The following is a 17,822-nucleotide window of genomic DNA, read 5'->3' on the forward strand; positions in this document are numbered from 1 at the left end:
TTATTTTACTTGTGTGATGTTTGTAGCAATTCCTGTGTGTGTGTGTGTGTGTGTGTGAGTGTGTGTGTGTGAGTGTAAAATAGACTAGTCCTTTTTGGATAAAAGTCACTCTCAAGATTAATAAAGTATCGCTCATTCTTAGCTTATATGTTTAGTGATGTACTAATGAAACTTATTTTAAAATGTTACCAAGCATATAACCTTTAACAGTCCAAGAAAGTTCAAGAATACATACAAAGTCCAACAAGTGTAAAACAACAGTCAAGATAAGCTGAAAAACTATAGACAGCCGCATCCTAATGACTACGCAAACAAAGACACACATCCAACACCTGAGAATGTAATATGAGGACAGGGCGGGAATCTAAATAAACAGATATAAATCTCTGAGAGAAAACAAATGAGCAACAAGAAAACCCTGAGCCAGTTTTATTTCCTGGTGAAAGGCCAACTGCCTGTGGAAATTAGGCATGCTCTCTGGGTTACTGCCTTAAGTCTGTAATGCGCTAATTTTGTCTAAAGACGTCAAATGTATACCATATATCTTATCTATATCTACATCTATATATCTTGCTGAACTCAAAATTATTTACTATTTCAAATAGTAACAAAAATCTGAAATGAACTGCCCCATAAATGTTGTTTCTAATGCTCAAATAGTATTTAAAAGGCTTATTTTTCCAGCCAATGAGCATGCAAGCCAGTCTCAGGTTTCAATGGGAAACGAAGCTTCTAAAGGCCATTTAGAAGGCAAGACTATCCCGCCCTCTTGCGCATTGCACTTTCTCAAATTCAAAAGTATAGGAGTAATCCATCTTTGTATTTTTATATACCTTTTTTATGTATCTATACCATGTGTGACCATGTGTCGTGCCACGCTCCAACAGCTAAAGTCAGTCTAAAGTGGACATGACAACATTATAAGTGGACCTGGACCAGAGAGAGTAGTACAAAATAAAAAACAAAGGTCGTTCATGACCATTTATAATATTTCATGTAGACTTGGAAAATGGTCTAATAATGTCTTTTATGGATTCTGTCCATGGAATGCACTACCTCTGGTAATTTGCTAGCTGACGAACACAATCGAGGACTCAAACTGAATGGAGGAATCATGACAGCTCTATCTGAAAGTGACCGATATCTGGTAATCTGTCCTACTTGTGTATCTATTCTATTCATCCTCTTTTCTCTGAATTTTTCCTCATTGTTACGGAACAAACAGGTATGGTCTCCTCTGAGGTCATTGCTGGCAAGTCCCATCATGTTAATAATAAAAGAAAGTATTTGAACTCAGAAAAGGACACGTTTCACCTTTAATAAACAACTGGAACTTAATGTAACACAAACAGTCTGATTATCTGGCTTTATCTTGGTGGGTGAGAGACATTCATTAGTTTGGCAACAAAAGCTTTATAGCAGTGAGTTTGTGTAGTTGCCAGGTAAGATATCTTTCACTGCTGTGACAGATAAATGACTAGCAGAAAGACATCCAAACCCTCTACGTATGACAATCCCTACCCTCTAGTAAATGACCAGTACATTAGTAATAATAGATTGCTGTCTGGGAATTAATGTTTCAGGAGCGAGTTGTGCTAAAACAACTTACAACATGAAGTCCTGCTCCCAGCATGGCTGGTCTCCCCTCACATTGATGGTGGTACTCTTCACATTTTGCACTTTTAGTGTCACATAGGCGTTGAATTTATCTAGAAATAAAGCAGAAAACATTTTTATATGCAGCTTTTCTTTAAATAAAAACAATGAACCCTTAGCATTATAAAGACCACAATAAAGCCATCCACTGTCCCTAGTTTAAAGTTATGCGTTCATTTTTTTATTAAATTAATCATTTTTTTCCTGCATGTCATAACTTCAACATAAGAAAATAATGCTTGTTATGCCATTTCATGATGTTTTTTTAGACAAAAGATTTTTTACTACTTTGTGTTTAAGTTTCAAATTTATTCCAGGAATACAGTGCATCCGGGAAAGAATTTATAGCGCTTCACTTTTTCCACATTTTTTTAATGTTACAGCCTTATTCCAAAATGGATTAAATTCATTTATTTCCTCAAAATTCTACACACAATACCCCATAATGAAAATGTGAAAAAAGATTTTTTGAAATTGTTGCAAATTTATTAAAAATAAAAAACCTGAAAAATCACATGTACATAAGTATTCACAGCGTTTGCTCAATACTTTGATGCAACTCTGGCAGCAATTACAGCCTGAAGACTTTTTGAATATGATGCCACAAGCTTGACACACCTGTCTTTGGGAATTTTTGCCTATTCCTCTTTGCAGTACCTCTCAAGCTCTATCAGGTAGGATGGGAAGCGACGGCGTACAGCCATTTTCAGATCTCTCCAGAGATGTTCAATAGGATTTAGGGCTGGGCCACTCAAGGACATTCACAGAGTTGTGAAGCCACTCCATTGATATTTTTGTGGTGTGCTTTGGGTCATTGTCCTGCTGGAAGATGAATCGTCGCCCCAGTCTGAGGTCAAGAGCACTCTGAAGCAGGATTTCATTCAGGATGTCTCAGTACATTGCTGCATTCATCTTTCTGTCTATCCTGACTAGTCTTCCAGTTCCCGCTACTGAAAAACATCCCCACAGCATGATGCTTCCACCACCATGCTTCACTGTTAGGGATGGTATTAGCCTGGTGATGAGCGGTGCCTGGTTTTCTCCAAACGTAACACCTGGCATTCACTCCAAACAGTTCAATTTTAGTCTCATCAGACCAGAGAATTTTGTTTCTTATGGACTGAGAGTCCTTCAGATGCCTTTTGGCAAATTCCAGGCGGGCTGCCATGTGCCCTTTACCAAGGAGTGGCTTCCGTCTGGCCACTCTACCATATAGGCCTGATTGGTGGATTGCTGCAGATTGTTGTCCTTCTGTAAGGTTCTCCTCTCTCCACAGAAGAACGCTGGAGCTCAGACAGAGTGACCATCGGGTTATTGATCACCTCCCTGACTAAGGCCCTTCTCCCCCGATCACTCAGCTTAGATGGCCGGCCAGCTCTAGGAAGAGTCCTGGTGGTTCCAAACATCTTCCACTTACGAATGAGGCCATTGTGCTCATTGACTTTCAGAGCACCAGAAATTTTTCTGTAACCTTCCCCAGCCTTGTGCCTCGAGACAATCCTGTTTTTGAGGTCTACAGACAATTCCTTTGTCTTCATGCTTGGTTTGTGCAACCCTGGGACCTTATATAGAATGGTTTATATCTTTTGAAATCATATCCAATAAACTGTATTTACCAGAGGTGAACTCCAATTAAGCTGCTGAAACATCTCAAGAATGATCTGTGGAAACAGAATGTAATTGAACCAATTTACAGCTTCACGGCAAAGGCTGTGAATACTTATGTAAATGTGATTTTTCAGGTTTTTTATTATTAATACATTTGCAACAATTTCAAAAAATCTTTTTTCACATTGTCATTATGGGGTATTGTGCGCAGAATTTTGAGGAAATAAATAAATTGAATTCATTTTAGAATAAGGAAAATGCAGAAAAAGTGAAGCACTATGAATACTTTTCAGATGCACTGTAGATGTCTTTTCTGCTAATAGTTCAACAAATCATAATAACATTGCAGATAATCTTCCATGAGAGAGAAGATATATATATCCATCCACTGGTAGAGAGAATCTGTAGGTATTGTATATTGTAAAATAACAACTGCAAACATCTAAACAGGAACAATGGAATCATACCAGTTGCATTTTCACCTGTTATACATGTAATAACCTAGTGTAGTGTTTATAGTGTTTACAGGAAGCACACTTCTAAAGCAACAGCACTGATCACAAAAAAATAAAAGTAAATAAATAAATAAATGTGCATGCTGGTTTATCAAGCTCGCCTGGGAATCCCAGAGCACATGTGGCAGGACTGTGACTAAATAAAGCCTAAGCAATAATGCTGTAGTGCTGAGTGAGAGTAAAGATTAGTGTGATTCCCCTCCCCCATAGCGTCCTGCCCTCAATAATCTCATGAGATCCTCAACAGAGGGAAAAAGCATCAGTTTAGCATCAGATCTTTATGAATTTATGCCATATATAGAATCGGTATAGACAAAAATGGTCAATTCTCATAGTGTGGTCTCAATTCTAACCATAATTTACATCTCTCTTGTAAAAATCTAGTTTCATTTTGTAGTTGGTAGTTTTATAATTTGGGGTCTCATTATCACTATTGCTCATAACGGTTTGCCTTAGTTCATACTTCAGCATGTTGGTTGCGCCACATGACTTTGACAATTTTAGTTTTGAATATGAAAACAAAAATAATGAAATAATAAAGAATATGAAACTGCAAAGATTTTCCTTTTGATAATTGAATTCTTTTAAGGAGGTTTTTTTCTTGATATCAGGATGGATGTACCACCCTGACATTTTTGATTCTCTACCACACAAAATTGTTTATTTTAGATTAGAAATGAAAAACAGATATATTAAATGGTGGATTCACGTGACTGTATATACACAAATTGCATTTGAATGTATACCAAAAAAAAAAAAAAAAAAATGGCTTCATGTCAGTAGAATATTTTCAAGTCAAATTCATAAGGATGGCCCTTCATGAACATACATACAAACGTGTATGCAAACACGTAAACACACATACATGCTAGAGTCGACAGCAGAAGGATTACTGAGACTGTGACATAACCAACACTATTCATTTCCTGTTGCCAGCGATTTGGGGACGGCCAACACGTGCCCAATGATATGGTCTGCCAGGAGTGCTGCCCAATGCTCTCCTCCTTCCCACAGAACAGTGGTCTTACATTAACACACATATAAATATTCAGAGATTTGACATGATTACGGTCACATAGGCCATTATAAAAGGTCCAGAGCAAATGAAACAATACATAAACATGCAGTCTGGAAAAGGGTAAAAATAATGTACAGTTTCCTTATTGTAGTCCATCACATTATTTAAAAAAACTGTTCAAATAGGACACATTGGCAAAAATACGATCCAATTCATTCACAAAGATAAGTGTAGAGCGAGCAGGTGCTTGTCCTGCATTAGATGAGCTTATATACTTAAAATAATTGTAATAATATTAGGAAATGATATCAAGTTAAAATCTACAATAACATTTATTTTAATCTGACTACATTCTCACATTTTCTTGAAATATTGTGAATACAAGCATTTTTTAAAAAAATTATAATGATTATCCAAGTAGACCAATGACAGAAATAGTTCACAAAAAAAATAAAAAGTTGCTAAAGATGTACCTCAAGCCTTGATGAAGTATGTAGAGGATTTTGTTTTTTCACTGAAACAGATTTGGAGAAATGCAGCATTACATTACTTGATCACCAAGAGCTACATGACATTTCTCGGTAGCAAGGTTCTTGAAGCAGTTTAATTTGCTCCTGAACACTTCTAAGAGAAGCACCCAAGCATTCACGCACACACCTAATCTCTTTCTCTTTCCCTCTGACTCTATTCTAAAAGTGCTAGCCTGCATATCATTGACTTTAATTTCTGCTTGTAGCTCTAAAATAACGTTTTGAAATTTCCAACGAAATGCTTTGAGATGAGGTATGCAAAAAAACAGCTGTATGGAAACATGCCAAATGTCTTACCTGAACAATTTATGTGTGCTTGTTACTCCAGAATGTTTTATTTTAATTATTAGAGAAATAATTCACTTCCGAAGGCAGTAAATCAACCAAATGGTTCTAAAACATTAAGAACTACAATATATTATTATTGACTGAATGCAAATGCTTAATGTGATAGAAAACACTATAATGGTTTCCACTGATTAAAAAAAAATGGGTGGTAATATTAGGCCTATTATATTAACATGGAAATGGGGGCCCAAAAATTTGTTTTGCCCATGTCACAAAAAAGCGGTGAATGGGTGCCATCAGCAGTCCAAACAGCTGAAAAAATTAATAAATAAATGAATAAAAAAATCCACACCCCTCTAGTCCATCAATTAACATCTTGTGAAGATGGTTTCTGAGACATTTATTCATGGATGGAAGTGGTATGGAGAACCTTTTCAGCTAATATTCATTTTTGGGTGAATTATACTTTAAAGAAAGTAAAAATAGTCAGGTTTGATTTTCTGAAATATAACAATTTCACAATATAAAGATTTTATATAAAATAGAAACGCAAAGTTTGTTCGGAGCAATGGCTCATTTAAAACAAATACCAAAAATGAGGGTTAAAACACAACCAATGCAAGCAGTGAACTGCCATGGAAATCCATTCTCTGTTGTGAATCTAGCCAGGTGGAGGTTGGGTTTGACAGGAACTAATAAAACAGTGTGCATCGAGACACAAAACTGTGATGTCATAGGCATCACACCTGGCCGGTTAGCAGAGAGCCACTTTACATTCAGATGCCAATTACAGATTCAGCACATCTCCTGATTATCCATCATGTTAGGTAGCATAGGAGAGAGGGAGATGGGGAAAAGCTACAGTAGAAAAACATATTAGGTGAATAGAACTGTAAACTGAAGTGAGAAATGGATCATTTTCACATACCCGACTTTTGAATATTAAGATAAACGTCTAGTCCAGATTCAAGCTTATTCTGGACAAAAAACACCTACCAAGAACCAATCAGCACATACTCTTAACTGAAATGAAAAACATCCAAACGGAGATTTTAGTTTTTATGTGACGGGCTTATTCTGAAATATCTGATGTTAGAAACATATTTAAAATTACAAAAAAAAATGTAATTAAATATAAAATAACACATCTGCTGCTGCACAGAAAATCGCAGATAAATTAGCTGTAAAAAACACTGTAGACTTCTAACATTTGTCAAGATTCAAAATTCAAAATTCAAGAAGCTTTTATTGTCATTTGTAGCTTTTTGTCCATATGTAGCTGATGCAGTATACAGTGAAATAATAACCCCAATGCTACATAAAAATAATAAAAACAACAGAAACAACACAGTTACAAAAAAAAAAAAAACCCCACAGAGCTACAAAACGGGACACAAAGCTAAGGACTAAAGTTATCGTCCCAGTCACGTAAGACACATTCTGCATGTAAAATAGATCTCAAGTTAACTTGATAGTGAGTGAACAAACAAATTTCCTTCTTAAAGCAAAACATTAATCTTTTAAACTTAAAGTTTCATGGGAACATGAAGGTTTTACTGTTTTTTGATGACTGCATCACATGTCACCATTCATTATTGATTCCAGTTGAGTTTTCCATTAAATTAGTCAAAGGTAGGGTACAATCGAGAGCTGACATTTCCGTTCCAGATCCCTGATGAATCATGTATGAGGAATGGGATGGATAAGAGGTTTGCATACACAGGTTCATTTAAGGGATTGTTGAATGTGCATAGTACCTGTACATGCTTTTGCAGTTTATGCCACATTAACAAAAAGGTTATGATAACGTTGGTGGACTTAAAGAATATTTGAGTTATGCATTATGTCACTAGGATTTTTTCCCTCAACAATTACAGTATGGTGTATTCATAGTATCATATATGTCTTAAAGACATAACTTCATAATTTTGGGCACTTTTAAGGAGCGCACTTCTAGGCTGCTGTCATTTTATTAGAAATAGAGTTCAAATTTTGTAAAATAATCACAAATTAAACAAACAATTTTCTACCTTTCTTTTATAACACCGTTAATGTCTTTATTTGATCAATTAAAGAAAAAAAATCTAAATTTGCTGCTGACTTAACTATCACACAGCGTCTGTGAAAAGATAGTCCCTCCCCGTGCAAGCAAGAGGGTCTGGCTGTTTTCAGGCACTGCAAGATAACTGCTGCAAACTTCCTTGATTATCATGTCGGGAGTATAGTTCCTAAAAACTCTGGATTCAATGATCTATGCTAAGCTATGCTAAAGGTGTTACCACCAGACCTAGAGATTGGCAAACTAGATTACAAAACAGTAAACCTCAACTCATTAACTCTGGGGGAGTTGGAGAATGAGCCTAATTCCAAAAGCGATCATAAGGGTCAATCGGAAATAATTTCACCACTCTGGTTGTTGGTGTAGCTGTAAAATGCGAATGTAAACAATCTGCAAAGTTGTAAATCCAAAAGTGCACAATATCTCTATAAAAAGATAAAATAAAGAATCAGCTGTACACAGACTAAACGAGTCGTTAGTGATTTCGAATCCTATTTCTGTGATGGCTACACGTTACAGGGTGGCAGGCCACAAAAATTGCAGTTTATTAAAGCCAATGACAGCTAGATTTTGTGAAATCATTTTAGTAGTTCATTATAAATTATAAAACATGCATTTTAGAGTATTATAAAGTTGCATTTGCAGTTACATGAAAAAAACAGATTTCTGTTTAATATAGGGCACACTTTTAGAGACCGGATAAGCCTGGCTCTGCCAGAACAATCTTAGAGGTTTTAGAGAGGTAAAGTAAACACTCTTCAGCGCTGGAATACAAAAGAGCCACCTGTCACAGACAGACAGAGACTGACAGGCATATTCTCAAGCAACTGTTTACTTTCTGATACAATAGAGTCTGACATGTGCTGATCTGCTTGTTTGTTTAAGTGATGGCGCAGGGTGATTGGGAAATTCAGGATCAGGTGTGATCCGAGTGCTCAAGAGTCCCACAGGGAGTACACGGCCCGCTAATGTCTCATTCTGACAAAACAGGCACTTTCTGGTAATATTACCACGCTGGGACGTGATTTGTTGACATTGTTAAAACCGAATTTAAAATATGAAATTTTTTTAATGTTCCAAATATAAGCTTGTTAATCAGTCTTCGGAACACAAAAGATGAAAACAGTTTGGTGTTTGTGGCCATACAATAAAAGTCTGTGGGCTCCAGTGTTTTTGACTTTTTTTTTTCCCCTTGCAATTGCAAGTTTTTAGTATCGCAGTTCTGACTTTTTTTTTTCTTACTCACAGGTGTGAAATATGAACTTACAATTGCGAGTTTACATACATCTCACAAATCTGACTTCTTTCCTGGCAACTTTAACTTTTCTCTGAACTGCGAAATATGTACTCATGGCCTCAAAGTATAAAGTTAATTCTAAAAAAAAAAAAAAAAAAAACTAAAAAAAACTTAAACTTAAAACTTTTCTTACAATAAAAAATTTACATCATTTTACAATGGTGCCCTTATAACTTGGAACTATAATGCAACTGTGTTATAAAGTTAAAACAGCAGGATAATATACTCATTTGTAATTATGTGAAAAAAAACAAACATTTTTTTAATTATCCATTTGTTGTTCTATTCAGTGGTGAAAATGTCTCTCTCTCTCTCTCTCTCTCTGTCTCTCTCTATATATATATATATATATATATATATATATATATATATATATATATATATATATATATATATATATCTCTTTATTTTATTTTAATTTTTTGATTGATTTTCTCTAGTAAAAATATCTAAACATTCTTGAATCAAGATACAATTGTTTATGTCTTTCATCAGTTGCAAGGAAGTTGTTTTTTTAGAAAAACATTCCAGGATTGTGCATAGTGGACCATAGAGCAGGACTCAGTGGATTGCAGGTATAAGGTACTATAACGAACTGTCATTTTCTTTTAAAAAATAATAATAATAAAATACATTTATACTCTTTTAAACACAAATGTTTGACTAGCATTACCCCTCCAATACACAGGCTACATATGTGGGTCTTTATTACGTGATCTTGGAAAGGCCACATAAGACGTAGGCAGAAGTACCAACCTAATGTTTACAAAAAATTCCCTTTACAAATATGTAAAACAAAGATGTCAAATGATTTTAAAGGAAGGAGGAAATAAAAATTTTTATTTAAAAGTACAAAAGACAAATACAATTTTAAAAAGAATCTTACAAAATTACTTGATATTATTTAATAAAATAACAATCATTACAAAGCATTTTCAGAGCTTTACATATTGATTTATAGGTTTACACCTCCCGTAAACTCTAGTCAACACCCATATTGTGATAATAACTACAATGTAAGGCATCCTGTTTCTTCCCATTACAATCCAGAAGCGGCTCCAGAGCTTTTTTTTGTACCTGTAGATTATGATTTTCAGGAAAACACAGTACACACAAGTCACCTTCCTGTTCAGGGACACTGTAGTCGGGCTTATGGGATCGATGTGAAGGCCAACAGAGTGAGGATTTGCAGATAGGAAGGGTGTGGGGATTTGGGCTTAACCTACACTGATCTTACACACCAACTCACAAGCTACAAGCTCTGAAGCTCAACAAGATGAATGGCATATCGGCATATGAAAGGCAGCATCAATTATCAATTTAAGTTTCAGCAGGGGAAGCAAGATTTCTTAGGAGAATTAAGGATTTGATGCAGATGTAACGTAACGAAGTGCTGTGATTTGAGTAGTGCTGTATTAGTGTAAATTGCACCAAAAAAAGTCTCAAAAATCCCACACTGTCCAAGAATCACAAAACCTAGATAATTTGCATAAGATTTCCATGGCTCAGAGAAAGGCAAATATTGTTGTTACATAATTCTGAATTGCATTCAAAAGAATAGAAAAACCATGTAAGATTTTGCCTACCTGCAGCTCCTTGGAGTTTGGCTTTCTTAACTGCAAGAAAGAAGAAAAAGAAAAATTATGTTTCATTGTATGAACCAATAAACGCTAAAAAGAAAATAAATCCCACAGGTTTGGAATAACATGAGTGAATAAATCTACACCTTTTAATTTATTTATTTATTCAACAATTTTGGTGCATTCTGTGCTTGTATTTAACAAATAAAATATATAAATAAAAAAATAACAAACAGTTATGTTATCTTATTCATAATCCTATATGTCCTATATATATATCGAATGATGGAGTTACGTGTTTGTAAAGTTTTCTTAAAAGCCATACAGACATTACAAATACACACCATTAATTAATTTACATTTTTAGCCCGGTTCTGTCAACACTGCACTGGCTCCCTATCAAACATCGGATAGATTTTAAAATCTTATTAATTACCTATAAAGCCCTGAATGGTTTAGCTCCTCAATACTTGAGCGAGCTCTTATCACATTATAGTCCTGCACGTCCGCTGCATTCTCAAAACTCTGGCCATTTGATAATACCTAGAATATCAAAATCAACTGCTTTCCTATCTAGCACCTAAACTCTGGAACAATCTCCCTTACTCTGTTCGGGAAGCAGACACACTCTGCCAGTTTAAATCTAGATTAAAGACACATCTTTTTAACTTGGCCTACACATAACACCCCAACATACTTTTATGATTCAAATCCGTTAAAGGATTTTTAGGCTGCATTAATTAGATCTGCTGGAACCAGGAACACTACTCATAAAACACGATGTACTTGTGACATCGTAAAAAGAATGGCATCTACGCTAATATTAGTCTTGTTTCTTTCTTAATCAGTTTCACAGTTTGTATCCAGACTAGATGGTGGATCAGCACACAGAGATTATGTTCATCAGAGACCAGAAAACCTAGATGCACTCTGTGGACAGATCACCAGATCCTGATGCACACACACACACACACACACACACACAATAGGTCATTTACACTATCTGACACAGCTGCGTTTAAAATTGAATTGGAAGTTAAGTGCTGGGCGTCCGGTCAGAGGAGAACTGACCCCAACTGAGTCTGGTTTCTCCCAAGGTTTTTTTTTCTCCATTCTGTATGGATGGGGTTTTGGTTCCTTGCCGCTGTCGCCTCTGGCTTGCTTTGTTGAGGACACTTAACTTCTAGTGATTATCGTCGAATTGACTACAGAGACCGTCTCTGCATTTAATAACAAATTGTTCACTCTCGTCATTATACATCCCTGTCATTGTATTCTTCTGCTTTATACTGTTCAGTGCTTTGATGCAACCTGTTCAGATTAAGTAAGGTAGCGTTATATAGCAACATTGGATGTTTTGGATATTCTTTTTTGATCAAACTATAACTATAAAGATAAAGACATAGCTCTAAAATAGTTTTGAATATTAAATGAATTAGTTCACACCACAACGATACATAAAAGGCACAGAAAAATGATATAGTGGAAATTGTCAAAATGATTTCTTCCAGAAGATGAACGATACAAACACTGATAGGGAGTCAGATCCCATCCTGCTTTCACAAATTTAAAGCAACTGTCGTGAATGTGCTTAATGTAAACAAACAATATAATTTGCAGGCGTGGATGCTAATACAGTTATCTTTATAGTCATCATGCTTGGTGTGAATGTAAATTTTGTGCTTAAAACATACACATATTCTCATTCTTTTAAACAAACTGCATTTAGTTAAAATTGTGTGCAAATATATTTAAACCGTCACATCCTACTTGTACAACTACTTAAAAAAAAAAAGGAGAGGTTGATATTGCCTGTATGACTGCATTTATATATTCTGTAATTGTTTATAAAACTATGTAGTAAACCAGCAGATAATCCAGATCAGCATCTTGGCTGAAAAACACTGCACAGTTTAAATGTTTTCCATAAATTTATTCTTATATTGTCATGAAACTTTCAAAAAACGAGGGCAAATGTGTGCAGTGACTGAAGAAAACGTTACTGGTTACTTTGATTCGCAAGTTTGTAAATCTCATATTTAATTTTATGTTATACATACAATGTAAAATGTAAATGGCATCTTTTTTACCGAGCACTGGCACTTGCAAAGAGCTCAGCAGTTCTTAGCGGCCTTCCACTCATCCTTGGAGAAGGAGCCTGTGACATACTTTTGTGAGATTTCCCATTTTTAACTGAAGAAGTTTTTTGTTTAATTAGGACTGTGTATGTAACCCACCCCACATTGCCATCAACATACTGTGATACCAGAAGATACCCAGGATTCTCCACAAGCACAAATAACGATTTGGAGTCAACAGTACTTAAGTGCACTTGATTAACAAGTTGTCTCTACAAATTACACCAACTAAAAGTTCCTTTTCAACTTTACTTGGAAATTTTAAGTCAATCGGTTTCTTACCTTTTTAAGTAAAGTCAACTTATTTCATTTTACAGTGCCTAGGAAAATCTCATATGTAACATAAATGTTGGGAGGGCCAGGAAAAAAGAAAAATAATAAACGGCAGAAAAATCCCAGCAAAACAAAACCCATTTTGAAAAATACTCCTGCCTTCGTTTAAGACCCTGCCCGTGGCCATACAATAACTATTATGGGATTGAGCTGTGATTTAGGGCAGATTACATCTGATAGCTGCTTTCGCTTCTGTGCTGGCTGTGCCTGGATGGATATGCCAGATGGATGCTGGGATTGGACGGCAGGCCACAAGACATCACAGTGGATTACTAACGCATATTGCTGTAACCTCTCACAGCATATCAGACAAGACATGGCACACAAATGAACACAAACCTTGTGGGGCATAATGATGTTGAGATTAGGTCTGAGAGACAAAAGGTTAACGTCGCAATGAAAAACGCAAAAGCAAGAAATGTGTTCCCAGAAAGCAACAATCCCTGTTTAGTGTGTTTTGTCACAGGAAGTCTGTGCGATGAGGGATGTGTGATTGTTTGCCACAGTTCTAACTTAGCGGAAACAGAGGTTAGGTTTCTTTTAAGGCCTTAGGGAATGGGTCAGCATGTCAGTGGAAACTCATTGACTCTCATTAATGTGAAGTGTTAATAATGGAAAGCAATGCGTTCACAGCCTTTCTGAGATGCAGTGTTTAGATAGAGGGTGGCTGGACAGGAACTTCCTGCATGTCACCTTTGACCAATGTACTCGCATTTATTCCTGAATATACTTGTGAACTACTCTGCAAAAAAAAGCCGACTGAGAGGGGAAAAACTTGGTAGTGTAGCTGGTTTAGGCTGATCTTTTTTTAACACTTTATTTTCCAAATACTTAGCTGCATATTGCTAGAATATTAGCAATTTATTAGTGCTAATTAAGCACATATTAATGCCTTATTCTATTACTAATCCTACCCAATACCTAAACTTAACAAGCACATTAACTATAAATAAGCAGCAAGTTAAGAATTTACTGAGGGAAATTCGTAGATAATAGTTAACACTTTATAATAGGAAATATTTATCTTTACTTATCTTATCTTATCAGAACTGGTATGTCTCCGCCTCTTTCTCTTTTCATACAGCATGACAAAAAAAAAAAAAAAGTCTAAAATGTTATAAAAAAAAAAAAAAAGTCAAGCTACAGGTCTTACAGGTCAACAAAAAATAGCAAATAGTAATATTGTGATACATTATGTTCTAATATGCTGATTCTGTGTAACCAATAATTATGGTACTCAAATCGTAATAATACTTCTTATTATTGACGATGAAAGCAGATCAAAAGAACAGCATTTATCTGAAATAAATCTAGTGTAGCATTATCATTTTTTTATATTTCGCATTGAGCCTTTTGACAAGAGAAAAAGGCTTCAATATTTAAACAAAATTTAATTACCGTGGAAATAGTGGTAGATTCTTTTCCTAATTAGCAGCCAAACTCTGACACAACACTAATACGCTTCTATTATTCAAATCTGTTAAAGGATTGTTAGGCTGCATTAATTAGATCCCCATAACACACAATGTACTCGTTGTATCATAAAAAAACAAGGGCATCTACACTAATATTAGTCTTTTTCTTTCTTATGTTAAAACGTGAAAAAAGACAAAACATGAGAGGACATTTTTTTCTGTTTGTTCATTTTTAGCAATTATCATTGATTTAATTACAGAGACGTATAATGATGATATTTTTTATTAAATGCTGAGAAGGCACTGCATTTAATAAAAAAATCTCATCATTATACATTGTGATACAAGTGATCGACAACGCAGGAAGTGGAAAACTGTGTGTTATTCAGCTGTGAACGGTGTGTGTATCATTTACTTTTGAGCCTGCAGCTTGCGAGAAGGTTGCTAGATGACTGGACAGGGAGAGCAACAGATGGACAGGGGATTACATTTACAACCCCACCCCAGTCACTTCCGTAGAAGACGCTCATTCACTACCTCTGGAGCACAGCATTTAAACTTAGTCACATCATGACGTATCATAAAGGTTTATTCTTTCTGCCTCCCAAGGAAGGTTTCTCCCTCTACAATGTAACGCTTCCAAAACTAAAAAAAAACAGTGACTTTATATTTTACAATTCTGAGATGGAGTGGGCGATATGACCAAAATCTTATTAAACGACGTAGAGCTCTGCACGGGCCTGAGATGCTAAGGTCCTAGTCTGGCCTGTGTCCGATAGTTTATCATAATTAACAGCCGACATATTAATAGACATATTAAAACAGTTCAAGCTTATAACAATGTTTAACCAATAAAAATGGGCTATAAGAATAAATGTGTGATATATGATATGAGATATATGGTATGAGATACAAGATATGATAAATAGAAAGCTTTAAATTTCCTATTTTTTTCTGAAAAAAATAAGAAATGCTACATACAAAGTAATCAAATGTATAAAAACACTGCCTATTCTTCACTGTGTATATAAAATGTAGATTTATTTTTATTACAGTGATAGAGCAGTTAAAAATGTTCTCTCTTTTGTTGTTAAATAAGATCAATATTCTGCATTGTAAGATATAACACAACTGTCACAAATAAATTATCGGAATTGTGAGATAAAGTTGCAATTCCCTTTAGGTTTTATTCCATGGCAGAAAAATGAAGTAATTTTGAGATGTTAACATATAATTTAAAGAAAAAAATCTGTCATCGAATTGACGACTAAGCAAATCAAAGGCGACAGCAGCAAGGATTTATTGCGAGTTACTAAAGTAATAAATAATTAATAAAATCCTGCAAAACTGCAGAAAAACAACCAAATACATGCTCTGTGTGCAATAAATGATTCAGCTCACTAACACCAACTTAATTTCCTCATCAGGGGGGTCACAATGAGTTGAATGCCAGTGAACGCAGTAGAGATAGAACCTAGTCATGTATGCATGCTTCATAAATACGCATCCATTAACACAAGTGCACAAAGACGCCTGTTCAATAACTCCTTTTATCTCTTTAATTAAACAGAGCGACCACGGCAGATCAGCAGCCCGTGTGGCTGTAATAAAGCAGAGTTGATAAATGTCTGCAAACGTGCACCGATTCAATTACTCCTCAAAGCCACAACAAACACATCTAGAGATCGGACTGAACCGGACACACTTAAGTCCATGTGCCCCCACAGGGCCGTTCTTTGTGTCTGTCTAACGTGGGTGCGTGGAGATCACTCATTGTGTGTGTGTGTGTGTGTGTGTGTGTGTGTGTGTGTGTGTGTACTGACATCACCATGGAGATGGGCCTTTTGTCTGAACAGCAATAAAGACACAAAACCATGATCCTGATGAAAGAGGCGGATGGTGAGTCAGGAAATCCAGCACGCTTCTTAGGTTAGTGCAAACACAGTTGATACATGACAGAGGACAATATTTGAAAGATGGAATCAGCTCAACATCAGTTCTTACTGTGCATGCAACAACCTGTCCTCAGTTCCTTCTGCGCTAGATAGTAGCTCCCTACCCGTTTCCTGCTTCCTACACTGGGAACCCCTTCTGTAAAAATACACGTCACTTGACAAATGCGGTCATTTGGAATGCCCTGCAACATCATATATGTATACACACACTTTTAAAGAGCAAGGAAATACTCATGTAATTAAAGACATTTGTAATGTTACAAAAGATTTTCATGTCAAATAAACACTGTTCTTTTGGACTAAATCACAGAATGCAGAAGAAAAAAAATAAATAACAATTAGTTATACTAAGAAAAATGAAGCAGCACAACTTTAAAAAAAAAAAAAGCTAATAATTATAATAATTATTTCTCAAGCAGCAAAGCAGCATAAAATAATGACTTCTGAAGGATCATATGATACAGAAGATGCTAAAAATTCACCTTTGCCTCAAATAATAAACAAACTTTTTAGTAATATATCAAATAGAAAACATTTCCTCGACACTACTGTTTTCACTGTATTTATTTAGCAAATTTGGAAACATTTCCATAAATGATATTATTACTTTTTGCGAGGGCAACTAAATTGTTGCGTTCAGACAAATAGTGAAACTACAACACAACCGAAACTAGGCAGAAAGAAGCTTTCTACCTTGTGATGCACAAAGCCAGACTTTAATTGCAAGCACATTTCGTGCGAGTCAAAGGTGTAATTTGTGAAATCTGAGAATACGGTGCGTGTGATTAGAAAAGAGCCATTACCTTTAAAAACCATACATTAATGAAATGAAAGCTCTTGTGAGACACAATCAAGAATTTACAGACACGGTTGGGTTCATGCACAAATATTTCTTTATTAATTGACTTGTTTGGAGATCATCAGAACCTGTCTCTTATGCAAGTGTTTGTATTCTGCCTGTATCCTGATTCTTTCTGCTATGCTTGCGTAACAACAGAAGTTCCTCAGGAAAGGAGGATTTGGGGGATAAAGGCCTGTATAGTTTCCCTTAAGGAAGGAAGGAAGTCAAATGCCTTTTACACACTTTATGCTTCAAACCAAAACTCTTTCACAGATCACGTCGCTCGCATTTGCTTCTTTTTAAAGCTTGTTTCATGCATCTTGTTTTGTCAAACGGCCAGTCACCGTTTAAATCACATTTGCCTGCAGCTCTTCATAGATGACGATGAGCGGTCAGTATTAAGACCATCCCATCCCACACTCAGCCTTCAAGCTATAGCGTGTAAACATTAAGCAGAGACACTGTCACCAAAGACAGCAATCAGCAAAGAAAGCACTGCCACTGGAGCGATTGAGCGTAGATAAGAAAGAGAGGAAATGATGGAGATGCTGATCTGCAACTGGCAGGTGACCAGAGATAAAAGGAGTAT

The 17,822-nt window shown here is 35.6% G+C and overlaps 2 protein-coding genes across 4 annotated transcripts in view; both read right to left on the reverse strand.

Moving 5' to 3' along the window:
* The window catches only part of cadm2a (cell adhesion molecule 2a), a 1,030,129-nt gene that overhangs the window by 375,404 nt on the left and 636,903 nt on the right, over window positions 1-17,822 (reverse strand). The gene's annotated exons all lie outside the window — the stretch shown is intronic.
* unc13bb (unc-13 homolog Bb (C. elegans)) overlaps window positions 1-17,822 on the reverse strand; it is a 77,511-nt gene that overhangs the window by 58,876 nt on the left and 813 nt on the right. The window contains exons 2-3 of the mRNA XM_043250618.1: window positions 10,558-10,587; window positions 1,610-1,709 (exon numbers count right to left, since the gene is read on the reverse strand). Coding sequence (XP_043106553.1) covers window positions 1,610-1,709; window positions 10,558-10,587 — 130 coding nt within the window. The remainder of the gene's footprint in view (window positions 1-1,609; window positions 1,710-10,557; window positions 10,588-17,822) is intronic.

Source organism: Puntigrus tetrazona, chromosome 10 (genome assembly GCF_018831695.1).
Source record: "Puntigrus tetrazona isolate hp1 chromosome 10, ASM1883169v1, whole genome shotgun sequence".
Classification (NCBI taxonomy): domain Eukaryota; kingdom Metazoa; phylum Chordata; class Actinopteri; order Cypriniformes; family Cyprinidae; genus Puntigrus; species Puntigrus tetrazona.